Genomic DNA, 22,801 nt, shown 5'->3' with positions numbered 1-22,801 from the left:
GTTCCTGGAATAGCAGTTGGCAGACAGGTGGTAAACAACTGGGTTCCGGAAACATGTCAAGGAATCAGACATCAGGTCTCTCTAATGGAAATCAGATATGAGGTTTGAAAGAGCTTGAATGAGTGTTTCTTTCCATTTATTCCCTTTGTGTTTGAATATGGTAAGAATCTGTATTTCAGGAGTTGGCATGATGGCCAGAGGAGGGATGTGTGGTTTTGGCATCTGCTGGGTTTTGAATCACTTAAGCTACTGATATAGGGAGTAGCAGAAAGATGGGCCACAGGAAAACTTGGCCTAGACTACTATAGTTATGCCCTCCTATTCTGTAGATACCATGGGCTCTCCCATCCACTTCACCCTTATTTGATGATGCTCTGACCTTGCAGTTAAATATAAATAATATGAACATATATATACAATCAACAGTTGTTCATTCCGATTTACTAAGGGTAGTGAAAGTGTGATTAATTTAAAACAGTAGGTAATTCATCAGCGACTTCGGGATATTTTTGTTTTAGTTTGTGTTTATCGGTAAAAACAAATGTGTAAGTTTGTAGAGGTTTATAATTTTACAAATAAAATGAATTGTTCTCTGAATACAAAGCCCCAAGTCAAGGAGGAATGGTGGAGACAGTGGCAAGTGCTGGTACTTATTATTATGGTATAAGTAAACTTGTGTAGTCAGGAAGGATGGAGGCTTACTAAAGTAGGAGGAGAGCATAATAGTAATTCCATGTATTCCTTAAAATGATAATAACAAGAGTAGCAATGTCAAACATGTACTGAGTGCTTACTGTGTGCAGAACTTTGTGCTAACTACTCTACGGGCATTATCTGATTGGATTTTCTAAAATATATGTGCATACGTGCACGCACACACGCGACAGATGTAAGTGGGCTTGCTTTCTTGATAGTGGGAAAAGAATAGAAGGCATGTTGGCCCAGATTCTTTTTCTGTCTCTGGTAATAACCAGTTAAACGAACTTGAACATTGCCTTCATTTTCTGGAGTCTGTTTGGTCACCTCTAAAAAACAGAATAGGACTAAAATATCACGAGCTTCCAGCTCTGTACTTTTTCGATTATAAAAATGTTATGGAGGAGTCCTTTGTATTTAGGTCAGTCCTAAAGGAAAGCCTTCCAAGAAAGCAGGCTGTAGCGAAAATTGTGAATGGGAGATAAGAGAAATGTCTCATTCTCACAGGTTCCCCAGAAAGGACAGCTTTCCAGTCAGATTTCATTTTGAAGATGTAACTAGATCAGGGGCCAGGCTGATTTCTCTTATTGTGGGTTTCGCTGGCACATGAATGATATTAATACCCTCAATGATTAAATAAAAATAACAGTGACAATGAAAGATGACTGACTGATGGTTCACTTTGGGGAACTATTTGGCTGGCTGCCTGAGTCCCGTGCCAGGAAAGAAGCTGACTGTATTTCAGCAGCATTCTCTAGGCTAGGAGTATATTAAAATTTAGGATGTCAGGTAGTTGCTTGGAACAAGAGCATAGGGCATAGAAGGAAATGGCTTTGAGGTTAGTTGAATGGAGGGGTGGGTCATGTATTGAATTTGCAGCCACCCTCCTGCTGCCTCAGATGTTGCAACTTTAAGTGAACTCATAGGAGAATTGGTGCATTATTCAGTATCAAGTGACTCAACTTGATGTCCCAATTATGGTATAAGGAAAAATGACAATCTGGGAAGAATTAACAGAGGAGGAGCAACCCTTTACCTAGTGTGATTTGAGGTCCCCAAGGCTGGCTTTTCCTAAACATTTCCTTGGCTGACGATTTACCACTGCCTGTAGAGTAAATTTGAAAGTCTGTGCTCTGGTGTCCAGGACCCTGCCTTTCTAACTTGCTCTCACAGGACCCACTCCTTACCCTCTGATTTATTCTGTGTGGTTCACAGTCCTCTGCCTTCTGTATTCATACCTCTGTTCACGCTATATTCATACCTCTATTCACCTAAAATAATGAGAGTAAAGATCTAATATATTGACTTCTTTCCATGTACTTACTCTTTGCTAACTATGAGCATTATCCAATTTAATTTTTCTCAAACTTTGCGAGACGGGTAGGATCATCGCCACCATCATCATCCTTCTCGTATCACCAACACCATCTCCATGTTTTTCGAGTGAGGAAACTGAGGTTTAGTTTAAATAATGTACCTAGGATCGCACCCCAAGTGGCCCATCTTCAGAGCCCAAATATTAAAAACCATATTATGCTGTTAAATGCCAATCTTTATGCTCTCCCCGCACATCCAAGCCCAGTCCATAGCATTTCTTGCTTTCCTTAACAAAAAGTAATGGCTTCTTCTCTGCAGTTCGGTTATATTACATAACACGTTCAGTTGTGTATTGGTGTATTTATCTTCTCTCCTTCTGCATCATTGAAGCCTGAGTTTACCTCATATTTGTTTCTCTGCCTTCATTTGATATTTTACAGGGTTTATTAAGTGTGAAATTGAGACAGTACCTGGCTATCTACAGATTTGATCCACTAACTTTGGCCTGGGGTTTTTTTGTAGTTTATATATATATATATATATTTTTTTTTTTTGGTACGCGGGCCGCTCACTGTTGTGGCCTCTCCCGTTGCGGAGCACAGGCTCCGGACGCGCAGGCTCAGCGGCCATGGCTCACGGGCCCAGCCGCTCCGCGGTATGTGGAATCCTCCCGGACCGGGGCACGAACCCATGTCCTCTGCATCGGCAGGCGGACTCTCAACCGCTGCGCCACCAGGGAAGCCCCTGTAGTTTATATTTTTAAAGAAATTGAAGGATTCTGTTAAAGTGCCAGGATTTTGTCTGAAAATGTTAATAGCTTATTAAAAATATTAATAAATATGTGCATTTTCGCCTTACCCTTGCATTCGAATGACTGTGTCTCTGGTTATTCAAGTAAAATTGTTGGATTGCTTCACTCAGGTCATATTTTAGAAACATTATAGCTTAAATGTCACGGAAATAGGGTGATCATACAGACCTCTCTTTTGAGCCTTGGAATTTTTCACCTGTCTGCTGCGTGGAAGAGCTACTTAACCTTCCTGCCCTTTAGTTTCCTTCTCTGTTGAATGGAGAAGATAATACCTGCTTGTCATGATTTTAAAGCAGATTATATTGGATAATGAATGCAAAGAGCTTAAGGGCCTGAGATGTATCACACCGTCAATAAATGTTACATCTTGTTTTTAACCCTTAGCTTGGATTCTGACTGGATTCTGACCTTCAGTTTTGAATTTCATTAACTGGCTTTTTCAACTCTGCATTTGCTTTTTGATTCAAGTTATGTGGTCCAAGATCACCAATAATAAGTGATAAAGTCAAGCTAGTCTAACTCCAAAGCCCAACTAGTAAATCCCTGCCTCACGCTGCCTCATTAAATGCAGTTCTTTACTGCGCTGCCCAACCGTCCAGTTGGAATCCATCACATTTCCTTGCTTTTTGTAGCAAAAAGTAATGCTTGCAGGGAGTGGGGGAAAGGGGAGTTATTCAGGGTATGGAGTTCCAGTTCTGTAAGATGAAAAAGTTGTAGAGAACTGTTACATGACACTGTGAATATAGTTAACACTACTGAACTGTACACTTAAACATGGTTAAAAAGGCAAATTTTGTATTATGTGTTTTTTACCACCCATTAAAAAAAGAGTAATGGCTCCTTCTTTTGAGTTCTCGTAAAGTGTTTGGACCTTTATCATTCAAGAACTGCCATTGGTGGTCTCAGCTCTTACTCTAGTGCCGTCTTTTCCCTCCTTCCATAAGCAGCACTGCTTGTAAAGTGTATGCAGGTGAGGTTGTGTAACAGAAGAGTTTCCATTGTGGAGTCTGGTGACTTAATACTTGAAAGCTTTAATTTAGAGATTATAAGAACAAAACTATATTACATAAGGTGTATTTGATATGATTCACTTTCACTGCTGTCACTGCATATGGCTGTGGGTTTCTCAACAGGAGCCTTGAGGATATCAGGGGAAAAGAAGAATATTTTGCAAGTTTTTGTTGTTCCCATGAACCCAGGACAAGAGCTGAGACCAGAAAACTCTATTTCTAGGGCATGGGTTTATTTGGTTCTGAATGGTTTGGATACCTTCATTCTGCTCTGTGTTGTATATGATAATTCATCCATAAGTATTACTTCTAATGTATAGACTCTCAGAGACTCTTTTAACCATAATTAATTTCTCCATGAAGTACCCAGGAACTTGCATATTCCGTTGTTATCGAGTCATTAAATCTTCTATTTTTAAAAGTTTCTAAGATAGAAAGCGCATTTAAAAGCAATGTAAAATAGTATAGGTAAGGATAAAACCAGAATATAGACCATAAAGGTAACTACCCCTTGGATTAGACTAATTATTACAGTTGATACTGATTTGAGTTTACCGGCAACAAAAACAAAAAACAAAGTGCAGGTTGCATAGTTTATTATTTGTGGCAGAAGAATGCCTAAAATATTTTTCTTTTCAAGGAAATGTTGCTAGAATTGAACTTGAAGACTTTTCCCCCCCATGAATTCCTGTTTGAAAGATAATTATTAATAAGTAATAGACATTGTCATTGATTGAGGTTTTATAAGAAACAGAAATGCTCTTAAGTGTGTAGACTTTGTTAGTAGCTGAAGCATAAATGCTAAATCAGTGAAGATATTTTCAGACTGAACAGCATGACTGAGTTAGTTTGCTTTTCATTGATTGAGCAACTTGTTTAGTGCCTACTGTCTGCCATGTACTGTGCCTGATACTGGGGATTAACAAAAGAAGTCGTCCTTGAAGTACTTAGTCCATGGAGGAATTCAGGTAGGCAAACATGATTAGGGTACAGTGTGTGTGGTGGTGTAAAGGAGAGATGTATACACTGCTGTCAGAGCCCAACGAGAGGGTATGTTTTCTTGGAGTAGTTGGGAGAAGGTTCTAGTGATAAATGATATTTGAGCTGATTCTTAAAGTTTGTCAGGTGGAAAGGAAAGGGACATTCCTTACAGAAAAAAAAAATGCTCTTGGATGATCTAATTTATTTGTGCTAGGAACTTATACAGTCTAGAAAATATATAATTAACATCCACTAAACTTTTCAACTCAAATATCATATGTCTTCAATGGACCTTTGGCGTGTACTTGAGTGCAGCAACTTTGTGATTAAATTCTCTCCTATGCCTGCAGTGCAGATATGCTGGCACATGGTCAAAGCCCAGTGCTTACATATTGGATGGATTGACAGAGGAAAGGAAGGACAGGAGAGCCCTGTGTCAAGATGTCACTAAGTATGGATGAGGCGGAGTTGTCGCTGTGTTAGGACAACTTGCAAGTTGTATATCTTCTGCCAGATAGAAGGGCAATCCATTTTTATACAGGCAGTAATAGTGCCTGGAAAGAGAGCCAATAGTTTCCTCAGAAAATAGCTTGGGCTCTTAGGAATTACCTGCACAAACATTTAGCTTGGACTCCAGAGGCCTGCCCTATACAGCACAAAGGGAATGAGTTCCCTCTAAAAAGTCTATGGGCAGTTCTTGGCCAGCTAATCACAACAGGCCTAAACTTCAACCAGGCCTCTGTGCAGGGTCTGATTTTAGATGGAGCTGCGGTCCCTGCAGAATTATTAAGCTGGGCAATGTCCGCCTGAACTGCTCAGAGACTTGACCCTGTGGAAGGGGTGGTTTTAGATGCTTGGTGAATGATTACCAAGTACAGTTTTAGTTTTGGTGTATTGATGCTGAATAACTTCTCTGACAATAACTAGTCATCAGGTTCAAAAAGACTTCTTAAGACTCTTCTCGTTCAGAAAGATGCAGACCCTTCTTCTGACCTTCAGAACTGTGTACGTACTTGCCTGCTTGACTGTTCTCTTGGATGTTTCCTAGCTATCTTAGACCTAACCAGGGCCACTTAGAAGTCTTATTCTTCACCACCTCCTCCAGATTTGCGCCACCTTTGCAGTATGCCCCTCTCATTAAGGAGACCAGCATTCACCTAGTGACTCCAGGTAGAAGCCAGACGTCCTTCCTCAGCCCTTAAGTCTACCCAGTCAATTTCACGTACTGTTTCTGACATCTGTCCACCTACTTCAGTTGATGTGCCCTCTGCTTTGTCCCAGCCACCACCATTCATTTGAACTACTGCCCTGGCCTCCTAACTGGCTCCCCTGCTTCCACTTGTGTTGTTTCTAATCCGTTCTCCATATAGCACCCACAGCAATCTTTGGAAAACTCACCTGTTTATGTCATCTCATGCTTACAAGCCTTCACTGGTTTCCCACTGCACTTTAGGTCAAAGGAAAAGTCTTTACCCCAGTCCTCCGTGGCTGGGCATGACATAGCGTTGACTCACCTCTCCAACTTTATCTTTCCCTCATTCCCTCTCTTTTACTTTCTCTCCAGCCACACTGACTCACTTTCAGCTCTTTGATGTGTCCAGCTGTTTCTTACCTTAGTGTCTTTTCTGTGTTTTCTCTGCCCAGAAAGCTGCCATCCACTCTTTACCTGGCTCACCTTTTCTCATTTCTAGGTCTTATCTTAATGTTACCTTTTCCTTGAGAGATCGTTCAATCTAAACTTGCCCTCTGATAACCTCTATCAAGACTTATCAGAGTTTGAGAAGATTAGTTTGTTTCATCTTTACCTCTCTTATTATAATATGATGCTCCATGGGGACCGTATCTGTCTGGTTCCCCACTGTGCTGTGGAACACAGTGCTTGTACAAGGGTGGTGCTTCATAAACATTTGAAAGAAAGACTGTTTTATTAAAATAAAAGTTGGTCCAGAAAGGAGCATCTTGGCTTTCTCTTTTCAGTAACAACAGGGCCTGCATCTAATTTCCATAGCAGTGTTTGCAGACTGCTTCTGCATGAAAGTCTTGTGGAGTAGTAACAGAAGGTCAGTTATTTGCGATTTTACTTTGCTGCAAAAAAACAAAAACAAACAAAAACCAAACCAAACAAACAAAAAACACTTGGAGGCATTTTTAGTGTTTGTCCTTGGAGTCTAACAGACTAAGTTTAGGTCCTGCTTTCGGTAAAGCTGTCCAACCTTGAGCAAGCACTCTCAGGCCTGTTTTCCCATTTGTAAAATGGGGAAAATTGTATGTATCCCATGGGTTTGTTACGAAGATTAGATGAAATTGTGTATGCAGACTGTCTTACGCAAGGCTTGGCACCTTGTAAGAGGTCAGGCATTCTTTGTCTTACCCGTTTATATCATGAGAGATTAATAAGGACTTGGAGAAAAACTCATTTTACCTGCCTTATTATCTTACTGTTCTTAATTTTTTTTTTTTTTTGTGGTACGCGGGCCTCTCACTGTTGTGGCCCCTCCCGTTGCGGAGCACAGGCTCTGGACGCGCAGGCTCAGCGGCCGTGGCTCACGGGCCCAGCCGCTCTGCGGCATGTGGGATCTTCCTGGATCGGGGCACGAACCCGTGTTCCCTGCATCAGCAGGCGGACTCCCAACCACTGCGCCACCAGGGAAGCCCTTATTGTTCTTATTTAATGCATAATCACACCCATGGGCACTAACATGAGCGTCAAATTCAGTTTAAGAGGAAATAAGCCATCTCTAGGGTGCAAATAAGCAATGATAGACTGGTTATTTAGTGGTCAGTAATGTTGGGCTCCCTCAGAAAGACACACATGGAATTCTCCTTTGCTTTATCCCAGGAGTTGTTGCTGAACATTATAAAATTGTAATTACAAATAAATACAAGTAGTTATTTTCTATTCTAGTTCAAGTAAATATTACATGGAGATAGGCCGTATGAAAATATTTTTTCCCATTTCACATTATTTCTATGGAGAAGCCTTGGCAGTATCATTGAAATCTCTGGGGTCCAAAGATTTTCTAAGTATGTTGTCAGCTTTGGGGGTTATTAAAAAATTAATATTCTGAAGAGATTATTAGATTCAAATCAGTAAGTGGGATAGCTACTCCCTACTTAGGCATACCAGTCTGGATGCTAGATTGAGCTTTGGGGAAAATGCTTGAGTTATATCTATCAAAATCATCAAAGGTTAATTCTCTGCCATTAAGTCAGAATAACCCACCCACCCTTGCCTCTATTAAATTTGTTTCACTGGGGCTTCCCTGGTGGCGCAGTGGTTGAGAATCTGCCTGCCAATGCAGGGGACACGGGTTCGAGCCCTGGTCTGGGAAGATCCCACATGCCGCGGAGCAACTAGGCCCGTGAGCCACAGCTACCGAGCCTGCGCGTCTGGAGCCTGTGCTTTGCAACAAGAGAGGCCGCGACAGTGAGAGGCCCGCGCACCGCGATGAAGAGTGGCCCCCACTCTCTGCAACTAGAGAAAGCCCTTGCACAGAAATGAAGACCCAACACAGCCAAAATAAATAAATAAATACATTTATTACAAAAAAAAATTTTGTTTCACTGGATGACATGAGACAGTACTGGTGGCAAAGGGAGCTGTTTCTCTGTAAGTACAAGTCCTCCAGAGAACTAGGGGCTTGAGCATTATAAATTCAAGACCTTTGAATTTGTCTACTCGAATATTCACCCACGCAAGGGGCTGTATTGTTTATCATGAGCTAGGCATGATTAAGAGTGTTGATATAAGGGGTTAGGGCAGTTAAACATGTAAGACATTAGTTGAATACTTGGCTCAGTTGTTTAGAGCATGGGAGCTTTACAGGAAGACCAGGGGAACAGATAAGAATTCCTTCTGGGGCTCTCTCACTCTGCCATGTTCTGTGCCCAAAGATCTCACCTCAGTCCCAAGCCAAGTATCTTGAAAATGTATATGATTGGTTATTTGGGACATTTGACTAATAACATATGTATGTACCTGGGAAAATCATGATCGGCACTATAGAGGGTGTGCTGTATTGATGGAGGAGGGTTTTATGAAGACTGATGTCTAGACATCTTTTAGCTCATGGTACATTTCTCACTGCAAACCCAACTTCATAAACCGATATAGCTAAACTGAGAATTGAGGTTGCTGATGGTAACATATGTCCTGAAGGAGTGCTGTCATCTCACAGAGGGGACAAAAACCAGTTGCACTGTTTTCTTCTTTACTTTCATCTGTTCTTTTACTCATAGTTGTCTATCAAAGCGAGTCAAAGTTGACGCTATCTGTCAGTGGTTCTGTTCATTGAGTTTTCTTTTGGTGTTTTCTGTTCTGTGTCTGGTGGGGCTGTAGTGCTTTGAAAAGAAATTGGGGACTTCCCTGGTGGCGCAGTGGTTAAGAATCCGCCTGGGGACACGGGTTCAAACCCCGGTCTGGGAAGATCCTACATGCTGGGGAGCAACTAAGCCCGTGTGCCACAACTACTGAGCCCGCGTGCCTCAACTACTGAAGCCCGTGTTCCTAGAGCCCATGCTCTGCCACAAGAGAAAACACTGCAATGAGAAGCCTGCGCATTGCAACAAAGAGTAGCCCCCTGTCACCGCAACTAGAGAAAGCCCGCGCAGCAACGAAGACCTAATGCAGCCATAAATAAATAAATAGATACATAGATAGGTAGATAGAAATTAAAGAAATTGGGAGTACAAACCTCCAGTTATATAATAAGTCATGGGGATGTAATATGCAGCATAAGGAATATGGTCAACGATACTGTAATAACTTTGTAGGGACAGATGGTTGCTAGACTTATTGCGGCAATAATTTCATAATGTATACAAACGACAAGTCATTTTATAGTACTCTGAAACTAACCTCATATTGTACATCAACTATATTTCAATTAAAAAGAAAGGGCTACTAGGAAAAGAAAAAAAAAAGGAAGTACTGGAAAGACTGCCAAAGAGAGCATCTGTGCTCCCAGTTTGGGAAGGCCGGGGAAGCAAGGGACAATAAAACACCCTGGGGGCAGGAAACTGGACATATGGTCTTTTGAGGACTTTTCCAGGACTGATTTGTGATTTCTAAGGAAATTTTGTTAAGGATATAACAAAATCAAGTTCCCACTGTCCAAAATGAAAGACTCTTACGCCTGGGAAAAAAAACTGGGCCAATACCTTCTCAATAATAACCTCTGACCTTTTGTTGAGGAGACTGGGAGCCTGCAATTAAATGAAGAAATAAGGCATTATCTTTCCTGAAATGCAAGTCTGTAGTTCAGAGCAGACTACCTCAGTGTCCCAACATAGGACTTCAGAGTCTCTCTCCTGCCATTCAACCGATTTGATGTTTAAATGACTTGTATAGGGTGTTTATGTTAATCAGATGCTAGGATTTGAAAAGTCATTAAAGAACCACAGTAGCATTCTTTGGTCTGCCCATGAGTTCCCCATTAGCAGTCTGTTGTGGAATGTGACATATTTCTTCTCTTTTTTTCTCACAGAATGCTATGAACCTACCCCCTGACAAAGCCAGATTACTGCGGCAATATGACAATGAGAAGAAGTGGGAACTGATTTGCGATCAGGTAAGAAACATTGATGCTTTTTTTCAAGAAATAATGAGAGAAGAGAACCGGATTTCCTCCCTAAATATATCAGACTTTTTTCAGGAGATGCATGAATTGCTGTCTTGTGATTTGCCTTCCTGTTGATTATGACCAAAGGAAGAGTTAGAAAATGACATTTTATTCTTGCATTATTTTAATTCTCTACTTTATTTTTAAATGTTTTTTAGTTAAAATTTCTGGTAACTCTGGTCAAGTGGACAAATCAAATTCAGCTGATCTGTTTTTCTATTTACCTTACATAGCAGTTTATGCTTCTTGGATAATGCAGGTCCTCTAATTTAGTTGGCTTTCTTATTCATGTGTATTGATGTTTACTGATGCAAGAAGGTGAATTGTTTATAAAGAAACATTGCTTGGGCTGATAAAAAATTATTTCATATTATAGCAATTCCCCAGGTGTTTTTATCATTAACTCATAACAAATTTAGACTCTTCAGAGAGATATATAATAAAAGGGGGATTTCTCCATTTTCTTTCTTTCTACCCTCCAAATTCTACACTTCAGAGGCCCACTGGTAAGACTCTGAAGTATTTCCATCTAGTTTTTTCTTCTGTTTTTGTTTTTTAAAAGCAATATGTGAATACCTGTACATACTCTTCTGCATCTTGATATTTTCTTCAGTATGGATGTCTCTACGTCATTCTTTTAAAATAGTATGTAGTATTTTATTGTAATTGGTAGTAATTTTGGGGGGACTTCACTCCTGGGCAGGTACAGGCTAATTGTTTAAAGCTTAGAAGGCTCACCCTGTAAAGTAAAGATAAGCTCTGTATATTATATATTAGCTCTTTTATTTTGTGCCATGAGCGTCTTCAGGGTGGTCGTGTCCCCCCAACCCCTTGCCACCCTGAAAATTCTTGGTAGTGTTGTAATTTCCTTCCAACCCTTTGGTCTCTGCTGTGGGACAGATGCGTCAGGGGAGCAGAGGCATTTTCTGTTCCCCAAAGGTAGATGGTCCATGTTCCCTAAGGAATAGATACCTGCAGTTTACATGGAGCTTCTGAAGTGCCCATTGTGTGTTGCTTTACTTTATCTTCTGAACTAAAACAGTAAAGCAGTGGTGGGGACATCATACTCCATTCTGCATGCTATATTGAGCACCACGAGTAGATACAAGCTGAAGAGAAAGCTTATTGCTTATAGGACCATGATGCAAAAGAATAAAATTTTGCTGACACAGTCTTCTTCCTTGAGACTTAATTTTAAATGAGTATTACCTAAACCTATTACTGCCAAGAGAAATGATTTTATGATAGTGAACAAAGCATATAGGGGTAATTAGTATAAAGGGAAAATAACCACACAAATGAGAGAGGTCCAGGGGTGGTTAGAAATCCTGCGTATGACAGGTGATGGAGCACAGAGCTCAGGCAAAGGAAGGTTTTCTTGGGTGATGGTTTGCATCTCCAACGTGCCAGAGAGGGAAGCCTGCTGATGATGGACATTTCTAACAGCTGTGCTCTTCTCAGCCCATAAGTAGCTTCATGGAGTTAGTGATGGGGTCTAGCGGGGATCTCGAGGCAGAGGGAGGAACAAGTCAGTTATCTTGATTATGTTTCTGATTCTCAAATCCTCGATGTTCAGGTTATTATTGCCCTTAAATGTTAACATGCCAGGATGTGGAGAATTGAGCTACTTCATTGGTTCCTTTCTGGTGGTCACTTTCACACATGCTGACAGCTGCAAACGGAAGTGGCTCCATCAGTTCTAAGGCATGTGTGATTTGTTAATAATAAGGAAATGATCATAATAATTATTATTGCCAGTAACCAACATTTAATAAGCAGATTGTCTTCATAAGAGTTCTGTGTTAAATCTCGAAAGCAGTCATACTCATTAATATCTCCATTTGACATACAGGGAAAACTGAGACTTAGAGATATCATTGCTGAAGCTCACATAGCTGTTACGTGGTAAAGGGGCGTACACAGTCTGATCTGGAGAATATGTACATTCTGGGGTCTATACCCTTAACCACTAGCTCTTTGCTCCCTTCCTTATAAAGTGCTCAAGTTTGTGAATGATACACTAAAAATAAACTTAAAAATACATGTTATCTCTGTTTCTCCGACTTGCATTCTGTCATGCTTTCCTGAGAGGGAGAGAAAGCCGGAAGTTGTTAACACAGGCACTAAGCTGCCATTATGGTGAACTACCATTTTTGGTTAACCATTAGTCATTGTGAGAATTGTGGCCAGCAGAAAACTGGGCTTTTTGTCACATATAGGTAACCCATTGGTATGTCACACACATGAATATCATTTCTCCTATGTATGTTTGTGAGGGAAAAGATAAAAACCATGAGCTTAGAGCATTCATAATGTAGTATTTATATGGCAAATATAATGTATTGGTGTTTGTTGACTGTTTATCTGTTACCTACATGGGCCATGTCATATATATATTTGGTACCTATCTATATCTGTCAGTGGTACCTAAACTGATAGACACTCAAAATACATTTGTTTTTATGATTCCATTTATATGAAATGTCCAGAATACAAAAACCTGTAGAGACGGAAAGTAGATTAATGGTTGCCATGGCCTGGGAGGGGGGATGGGGAGTGACTGCTAATGGGTGTGGATTTCTCTTTAGTGTGACAAAAATTACACAAAAATTACTATAAAAAGACTTTTTGGGAAAATTGGGGATATTTGACTTGTGACTCCCAAGGAATTATTAGATGATTCCAAGAAATTATCTTTGACTTTGTTGGTTTTGGTTTTGGTATTAGATTAAATAAGAATCTGTTCTTACTTTTTAAGAAACATGTACTTGTGCAAGGATGAAATGATATGACTGGAGTTTGTTGTAAAATACTTCATCGAAAAAACGTGGTAGATAAAGGAAATGTGGAAGAACCTTTAGTTGTTGAATCTTGGTGAGATATGTTGAGGTCTATTATAGTAAAATCTCAACTTTTGTGAATTTTGGAAAATTTATAATATAAAATTTAAAAACAAAGATATTTGCTACTTAACTACCTTCATTTTTTCCTCATCTGTAAAATATAGTTAATACTAACATCCTTAAATTATTTTGAAGATTGGAGGCAATATATGTACAGTACGTAGACTAACACTGGGCATATAGTAAGTGCTTCATAAGTGGTAGGGCTGCTTCTGCTGTGGCTGAGGGGCCCAGATAGTAAATATTAGAATCATGATTATTTTTATTGTCAACTTGTCTTCAAAAGATTCAGGGAAATTCATTGTTGAATCAATCATCATATGTTCCCCAAACATACTTTGCGGTTTGAATACATGGTGCATGATGCTGTCAGGAAAAGCCACAGCTATAGATTTCAGTCCAAGAAAACATCAAGGTAAACCTCTCTTTTGTGAAGTCTTAAAACAATGATCGTGGTGTGTTGTCATTGCTCCCTGACACACAACCCATTCCCTGGCCCCTGTTGCTTTGTGCACAAATAACGTACTAAATACAAATATTAATTTTATTTCTTTTAAAACAAATAATGCAGATACATTATCTGTTATCTTAAAATGTATGTTATACGCAAGATGTACAAAGTAAAATTGGCTATTAAAGAAATTTAATTCTAAAAAGAAGTATGTGAACAAGAGTGTTGGATGACACAGGGAGAGATTACTTCAGGTTTCAGTTCCATGAAAAATTATCATGTGGACACTGTGAATCATGGAACTGGTCATGTTTCTCCTTTTTTCCCTTGGCTGCTAGAATGCTCGGAGCCAAATCTGTGGTCTTCCCTTACCGAGTATACAGTATCTTAGTAGCCTACGTTTTGTTTACCAGCCTCATCCATGGCTTCATTGAATTTTTCCTGACCACATTTTCCCTCCACATTGATTTCCTCACTTAAAAAAAAATCTTGTATGAAGCTGTAAAGTTTCAGAAGTCTTCTTTTTGAACAAGATGAACATAAAATATATCAGCATTATTAGTGAACAAAAATTAAGTTTGCACAGATAACAATACTAAAATTTTCTATCTGCTGTGGGTATTGTGCAAATCGGTGCATCATATATTCCAGCAGTATCCTTTAGCCCTTTCCTAGATTACTGCATCAATATAAAGATGACCTGCGCTTCCAGTGGGTCTCAGAGGTTAGACATGGGAGAACCGTGTAAGTCTGTTCTGAGTGGGAAGATAGAAGCCGAAGAAAGAGGCTTCCCTGCTGGGTTTTGGGCAGTATGAGGTGTATCCCAGGGAACTTATTTCTGTGCTGTAGTAAGTGGGCAGAGTTCCACGAGGATGTCCGTTCGAGGACTCGGTGGGGACACAGAGGCTAATTTTATAATAGATGAAATGACAGCGTGAGAGTAAAAAGCTGGAAATACTAAGCTCTTTTGACAAACGCAAATGAAAACTCACAAGCTGTGTAGCAATAAGAGGGCTCTTTCAATGGTCTTTATATCTATGCAGAGAGGGAAGGCCCTTGCTCTCACTCTTGCCTCAATTTTCAGTGCTCCCTGAACACAAGACCCTGTGCTGCACTGGTTGGCTTTGGGGTCTTGGCAGTTTCCCACAAGTTAAGGATAAAGGTTGCATATAGGGAGCTGCAAAGGTCCTGGATGAATTTAAGACTTTCAGATCATTATATCTGGAAGAGTTGTTAGAGATCATTTATTTCAAGCCACTCTTTAAATTCTTCTCAAAAAGAATACTTAACGCATGCTTGTCAAAAAAATTTAACTGTATTGGATCATAGGAAGTGAAGCAGAAATCCTTTTGCCTTTCCTGCCTGTTCACTAAACTCCTTATTTTATAGATGATGAAATGGAGGTTCAAGAACATAAAGGACTAGGCCAGTGCCAAGGCCACCCGGGTTAGTTAGACAAGAACACCAATTCCAAACTCCAGTCATGAGCCGTTTCAATTATTAGGGACCTAGAAACAATCCATTGAAACCTGAATTGTAGTAGGTAAGGGGCTATCACCAAGGCTTCATTCTGTGGTTTCTCAGGTGATGTTGGCATGGAGGGAATGGGGTCTGTAGAACTTAGCGGTGGTGGTGGCTTGGTTCGTAACTGTGCCTCAGCTGAATAAGTGGAAGTGGTTAGTCAAAAGTTCAGGACATTGTAGATGACTAAGACTGAGGGGGATAGATTCCGCGAATGTATGTAATCCCGTCCCAAAATGTTAGCAGTGCATACCTGAGCTGGGTCAGAAAACTCCCCTGTGGCTTTGCTGGTGATGGCACAATTTGTTTTTTTTTGCAGGGGGCGGTGGTTTGACACGGCTCGACCTTGCCCCCTAATGGCTGGCTATTGCTTTGCATTGTAGCCTCGTGAGAGATGGGTGTCTTCCCTTTGCTTGTATAGAATGATACGGGAGAAGGAGATTAAAAACAAAGACAAAAAAGGGGAGAGTGAAGAGGTGGCAGAAAATCATATCCACTTAGACTCAGCTTCCTGTGTCCAGCACTTCAGGGAGATCAGATTGCAGCTCTCAAGGCTTGGCATGTACGTGTCCTAGTCAGGAAAGGGGAAGGCCCTTGCTGCCACTCAGCCAGAGCTGAGCCAGGCCAGTGGTACTAAGATACTCCAGTACAGTGAGAGTTGCTCTTGTCTTTTTCAACACAACTGACCCAGACCATTTGAATGTATTTAATCATCAAGAATATAATTATTTTTAAACCCTTCACTTACTTTCTAATACTATTTCTTCTGAAAGACAAGAAAGTTACTTACTGGATAACTTACTAAGCCAATTTGCCACTGGAATCAAATTTCCTAAAATATTGAAGAGCACACATATATCTCTGTGATTTGTTTTATTAACTGTACATGTTTTTATGAGCCAGTTAGAGCTCTTCTCTGCCAGGTAAGCAAATATTACTGGATACTGATAAATTATTTCTTATAGACCATCAGGTTCAGTTAATGAGGGCTTGTCCTTGGAGCCCCAGGGGAAATAAATGAGTCGTAACAAGGGAGGGTGGGAAGGATGGCTGTAGCCTGCTTCCATGTCGGCGGTCATGTTAGTCATTGGAGCAGTGTATGGATAGCATAGATAGTGTGGGAAAGAAGCAGAAGGAAAAGATGGTGATGCAGCAGTAGCCTTCGCCTTGCTCTACCCCCTCTCCTCTTGCTCCAAGACTCCCGATTTAATCTGCCTTTAGCCGCTATCCCCCAGTTCCAGGCTTTGATTCTACATTTAGCCCAGCTCACTTCATTGAGGCTTTCCCAGCTGTCGGGACAGCAGACAGCCATCTCCCTGCCCTCTCCCCCTTATTCATTCCTCTATTACTATATTTAATATTGTTTGGTGTTAAGTTGTTTACATTTTTACTGTACTTCCATAGTTCTGTGGTATGTTGAAATGCTCTTTAGTTTAAAATCATTGTTAGGTTTTGGGATCTGTTTAATTGTTTTGAAATTCTTTCAAACCCTTAGTGTTTTTCTTTTATCGTTTTGATATTTGGTCTTCTGTGTAATCCTCCTTTTGACAATGCGTTAGTTGGATTTTTTGTTTGGTATTTTGTTTTCTAGTTTATCTGAAAAAAATTTACTATGCATCTTATAAAAATGAGAATTTTCTCTTGTATCCAAATAAAGTCATCACAATTAAAATGAGTAATAATTTCTTAATATCATCTACTTCCCGGTTCATATTTCTCAGTTTTCTTAATGTTCTTCCCACCTGGTTTTGTTCAAACTGGTCCAGAATCAATCACACACTACATCTGGCAGTTACGTTCTTTAAGTCTCTTTTAATCTAGAACAGACTTTTATTCATGATGCTCATATAGTAAAGCGACCAGGCAAGCCATTTTGTAGGAAATCTTGTTTCCTGTATTTACCTGATTGTTTCCTAGAGGTGTCTGAGCTCCTGAATTTCCTGTTAACCAGAAGTTAGATGTAAAGATATGATAGATTGATGTTGAACGTCTTTGTCTGGAATATAAGAGACAAACAATATCTGATATCTCACCATTAGATAATAAAGGTCAAAGGATCAGATGGCAACCTGATTCCTCTGTTGTATAATTATGTTTTTCCCTTACGCAGAAAGGAATCTGTGGAGTGTTACTTTGGCATCATATATACGTCGTCTCGTTACCTATCAGCCTTGTACCTAGTGAGTTTTAAAACCAATTGATAATTTTTGGCTGAATCAGTTTCATTAGGAGTTGCAGGAAAAAAGACAAACCCGATTTTCTAATTTTATTTCCCTTCAACATTAAGCCAGCAGCTAGAGCTTTCACCTGGTCCTGGTTTACCCTGGAATTAACTATTCCTGTAATTCTTTCCCTCAATTGTCATTTTTCAAAGTAAGGGCTTAGTTTAATAGATACCTCAAAAGGCGACAAATGTTTTCTTTAGCTTCATTTTGTGAATATCATTGTGAACCCATGGATTTTCATAGTCAGTGTGTCACAATCAATAGGAGATTTTTTTTGCGGGGGGGCTCACATTAACAACATTTTAACATTTGGGAGCTCCTTCGTGCTGGCTCGTCTGTCCTTTTGACATGACCCTATTAATCCTTACAAGCTTTTTGTATGGTGCAAAAATCATTTCTTAGGCTTAACTTATACTTTCCTTGCACCTGACCTAGAATAAGACATTTCTTCAAGGAGCCCTATTCTTTTTCCCAGGGGATGGTATTAGAAGTTGTCATATTATTAGGTTGTCACAGCTGCTGGGTGAATTTGTGTCTCAGTTTAAGTGTCTGGACCTTGAAAATGTATGTCTAAGCATTATGAGTTCAAATTGATATTTCCAAATCAATTTTTAATATTAATTCACTTATTTTTTTGATTTTATAATTATCACTTTTTTTTCAGTGAAATATTTGATTCCTAACATCAATTATTTGTCTTTTCCTATAATGTTAAAAATTTCAAAATAACAACTACCAATATCATTACTAACTAAAGTTACTAGGTGAAGGATAAATGTCTTGTACCTTTGTGTCCTCGGAATGCATCCTATTAAAGATGTGCCGAGTACTGTCATTTAAAGTCACTTGATGTTGATACCTTTTCTGTTATTAACTTCCAGTATAAGTTAGAGTAACGATAGATAACAAACAGATGCTGTATGAGATTCCTAGGGCTGTCATAACAAATGACCACAAACTCCATGGCTTAAAACAACAGAAAGGGTTTTGTCACAGTTCTGGAGGCCAGAAGTCTGGAATCAAGCTGTCTGCCGGGCTGTGTTCCCTCCAAAGGCTCCAGGGGAGAATCCTTCCTGTCTCATCCAGCTTCTGGTGTCTATTGGCGTTCCTTGGCCTGTGGCTGCATAACTTCAGTCTCTGCCTCCGTCTTCACATGGCCTTCCCAAACTCTTCTCCTTGTATCTGATCCTTCTCCTCTGTCTCTTATAAGGATACTTGTCACTGGGTATGAGCCTACCTGTATACTCCAGGGTGATCTCATCTCAAGATCCTTAACTTCATTGTATCCACAAAGACCCTTTTTTCCAAATATGGTCACATTCACTGGTTCAGGGGTTAGGACATGGACAAATATTTTGGGTTGGGGGACACCATTCAACCCACTATAGATGCCAAGACACATAATGATTTACAAAACAAGCTTGTCGTTCACATAACAATCCAAGTTGGTATTGTTGATCATTGGGGGTTAAATTACACAGAATTAATCAGGGATCCACTTGAGGCTGTTTTCAACATAGTTTCAGCTTTGAAATCAAAGGAAGAAAGAAAATGCAGGTGGACACCTGGAGAGTTTTTTGGGCCAGGTTTGAAAGTGGCATGTGTTATAGTCTTATTTTTTTTAGCTAGGCCTGCCAAGGAGGATGAGAAATGTAGCCTAGCTGAATACCCAGGAAAGAGAAGAAAGTGTTAGTAAACAGCTAGTTTCTGCTATGATTACCAATTTTGATAGTCTGATAGTTTCATTTGTTTTAGATTGTATTCAATTTTAAAACTTGCCTTGGGCTTCCCTGGTGGCGCAGTGGTTGAGAGTCCTCCTGCCGATGCAGGGGACACGGGTTCGTGCCCCGGTCCGGGAAGATCCCACATGCCGCGGAGCGGCTGGGCCCGTGAGCCATGGCCGCTGGGCCTGCGTGTCCAGAGCCTGTGCTCCGCAACGGGAGAGGCCACAACAGTGAGAGGCCCGCATACTGCAAGAAACGAACAAACAAACAAAACCTTGCCTTTATTTATGTATTCATTAATTTATTCATTGAATAAGCACTTAGTTGTATAGGTGAGGGAAAGCAAAGAGTAAAGTGAGAGAGGGTATGGGTCTGAGTTCTCCCAAAACAGATACCTCCTGTGATACTTGGAGTCTGGAAAGGACTCTAAATGGTTGATAGTATCAGTCTGTTCTGAGTTCCAGCAGGGGGCCAAGCCAGGCATGAATTGGCTTTGGGACATGCATTCTTGCCAAATTAAAAAAAAATTGTGTCTGAGTTATCTTCTCCTTGAGATTTTTTTTTAACATCTTTATTGGAGTATAATTGCTTTACAATGGTGTGTTAGTTTCTGCTGTATAACAAAGTGAATCAGCTATACATATACATATATCCCCATATCTCCTCCCTCTTGCGTCTCTCTCCCACCCTCCCTATCTCACCCCTGTAGGTGGACACAAAGCACCGAGCTGATCTCCCTGTGCCATGTGGCTGCTTCCCACTAGCTATCTATTTTACGTTTGGTAGTGTATATATGTCCACGCCACTCTCTCACTTCGTCCCAGCTTACCCTTCTCCCACTCCCCATGTCCTCAAGTCCATTCTGTACTTCTGCGTCTTTATTCCTGTCCTGCCTCTAGGTTCTTCAGAATCTCCTTGAGATTTTAAAGGGACTGTTGTCCTTTTCTTGAAGTTGCCAAACCTGAGTTAGTTGCTATTAAAAAGAAGACAAGTTTTAGTTTCCCTCCAGAAAGCAAGTTTCTCTTCCATTAAGACTTACTCCAGGCCTCCAATTTCTTGATTCTAAAACGCTGGAAAAGCAATGAGAGGAGCAGATGCCAACTCTCTATATGTTGAACTTTCTAGAGTTTAGTATCTCTGGAGACATGGAAAATTGAGTCTGAACCCAGAAGTGAGTTTACATCTTTCCTCTTCCAGAATTTCCCTTTGTCATACAATTTTTATAGTGGGGAGAAAAGATGCTGGCTTATCCCACAGGGACTGAGAGAGGGACAGAAAATGGGGAGAAGGTTAGCTAAACAAGGGGGGAATTATTCCTTTTTAAAGGAATCCTTTTTGGCAGCTTGATGTAAATGCTCTCTCAGAAATGCTATTCGGCATTAGCAGCTAGAGCAAGAGGCCTGGGGCTCAGTCTGATATGAAGAGTTTAGGTTATCTTTTGCCAGAATGAACATCGCATTTCCTGCCTTCCTGCCTGGTAATACAAATGGAATTACAGATCCCCCGAACCCCCCTTAAAACAACTAAATTGCCTGAGCTGACCCAGACAACTTGGTGATGCTGTTTGAAATAAACTTGATTGTATGAGTATCTTCTGTAAACTTGGGAATGCTGTTACAGGAAATGAAGAATCATGTAGCCAGTTTAAGGCATACAGGCTAGACTGAGGTTGACCTTTGACACTATCTTTCAGAAAATAATTTATATTATTTATTAAGGTGTAGTAGCCAAGAATTTCGACTAGGTAATTAATACAAATACTACTTTATGTTGTTTTAACACTTGGATATTTAACTCATCATCTTTGCTGTGGAAGGCTGTTTTAGTTTAACTTTATTAGTATGGCTTCCTTCCTTAAAAATTCAACAAATTCAATTAAAACACTTTAAATAGGGGAAAATGATGAACTATGAATAGGATTAAAGAAGCCAAATTAATATTAAAGAATGAATTATAGGATGTTTTGATTAGGAAAGACCTGTTGAACTAGAAGAGACTTTTGCTAGTCTAAATAAAGGAAATCATTTGGAAAAGTCTCATCAAAAGTTATTTTCAGTCTGAGAGCTGTAATGGAACACTTGGAAAGTTGTCCTCTCCTCTCAGACTAGGAAAATGATTTCATATTCAGAGCTGAAGAATGCTTCACAGCCCTCCAAGAAACTGTGGCTGTGGAATGCATCTGACATGCTGATTTTTCTGCACTAGTCTTAAGTGCAGAAATGGCCAACTTTTAAAGTTGGGAACGGAGAAAGGGGAGTTACATTGTATTAACTGTATGCTCTTCCACTATTCAAAACTCCTCATTGACTCCCTGTTGTCTGTTCTGTATGCATTAGCTTATTATTTGACATCTGCCTTTGTCCTTTCCAACTTACTGTTTAGATCCTTTTGTGCCATTGCCTTTCATAAACTGTGTTACTGGAACCCAGCTAAAGCCTTGAAGTTGCTGGCACATGCCCTGTGCTCCTCTGCCTTTGTTTCCATGTTCCCCCATCTGGAAGTCTCTGACTCCTGCCTCTCACACTGTCCCAGGATATCTATATGCTGCCTGTCCTTCAAAACACAATTCAAAAGCCAGTTTCTTCAGGGAAGTTCCTTTGATCATCTCGGTTGGAAAGAGCCTTACCTTTCTTTGAACTTCCAGAGGATCCCATATGGCTCTTATCATATTCTGCTTTGTATTACATAAATGTCTGTTGTATCTCAGAGATGAGATTTAATGCTTTGGCATCGAATTAGTTTCGTTTTGTGCTTTTTACATGGTGTCTCGCATAATATGTTCTGGATGAATGGAAGAATGAAATGACCGACCAAAAACAAAAAGTTTTTTTTTCACCTTGATATTTTTCATGTTAGTGCCTGGAAACAGGAGACCTAAATGTGATAGCAAGATTTAAGATGTTCAGAGGCAGGGACTTCTCTAGCAAAATGTTTTCATCCAATAATAACCGCAGGGATCCTTCTAAATAGTAGCACAGCTGGCATTAGCTGCCTCTGGTAGTCGTTAGACAAAATTTGAATCCCATCTGAATGTGCTTTCTTGGCCATCAATTGTTATAAGTAGGTAGAGTCTTAATACTTTTTCTTCATTTTCTCTTCATTGTCCTCTTCTTTCATATGCATACTTTCTGTAGGTGGGGTAGTCATCTGGCAGCCTTTCCAAAGTGTCAGAATTTGTTTTTTTCTTTTTGGGAAACATGGAATATGCATTCCCTTGGGAACTTTGGTACTCTCAATTCCTTGGGGGAATCTGGCTCTGTTTGCGTACATTTTCTTCATGTGTGTATAAGTTGTTGCTGCTGTGAGAGCTGAGATGTTATGGCTAACCTCAGTTTCCCTGCTTAGGAACCTGGTTTCTGGTCTTGGTACCTCCTCCTCCCACACATGCACTCTTTCCTGGCCTCTGCTATATTGTGTAAATCACTTCACTTCTGTCTATATACAATATTAATGCAATATTTTATTTTTGTCTTTCCTCCTCTTCATCTACTCTTGTCAGTGTTCTCCGTTTTAGAGGGTAAACCCTTGGAGGACATAGATT

The 22,801-nt window shown here is 40.1% G+C and overlaps 1 protein-coding gene across 5 annotated transcripts in view; it reads left to right on the top strand.

Annotated features, from left to right (window-relative positions):
• The window catches only part of FMNL2 (formin like 2), a 303,560-nt gene that overhangs the window by 164,805 nt on the left and 115,954 nt on the right, over positions 1 to 22,801 (top strand). For all 5 annotated transcript variants that reach the window (XR_011246546.1, XM_060016798.1, XM_060016802.1 and 2 more), the window contains exon 2: positions 10,302 to 10,385. Coding sequence is in view for 4 of the 5 variants with exons in the window: in XM_060016798.1 (XP_059872781.1) it covers positions 10,302 to 10,385 (84 nt within the window). In the remaining variant the exon portion in view is untranslated. The remainder of the gene's footprint in view (positions 1 to 10,301; positions 10,386 to 22,801) is intronic.

The sequence above is a fragment of the Delphinus delphis genome, chromosome 7 (genome assembly GCF_949987515.2).
Source record: "Delphinus delphis chromosome 7, mDelDel1.2, whole genome shotgun sequence".
Lineage (NCBI taxonomy): Eukaryota > Metazoa > Chordata > Mammalia > Artiodactyla > Delphinidae > Delphinus > Delphinus delphis.
Note: the sequence above shows the minus strand (reverse complement) of the source record. Positions and strands in the feature narration are given on the sequence as shown.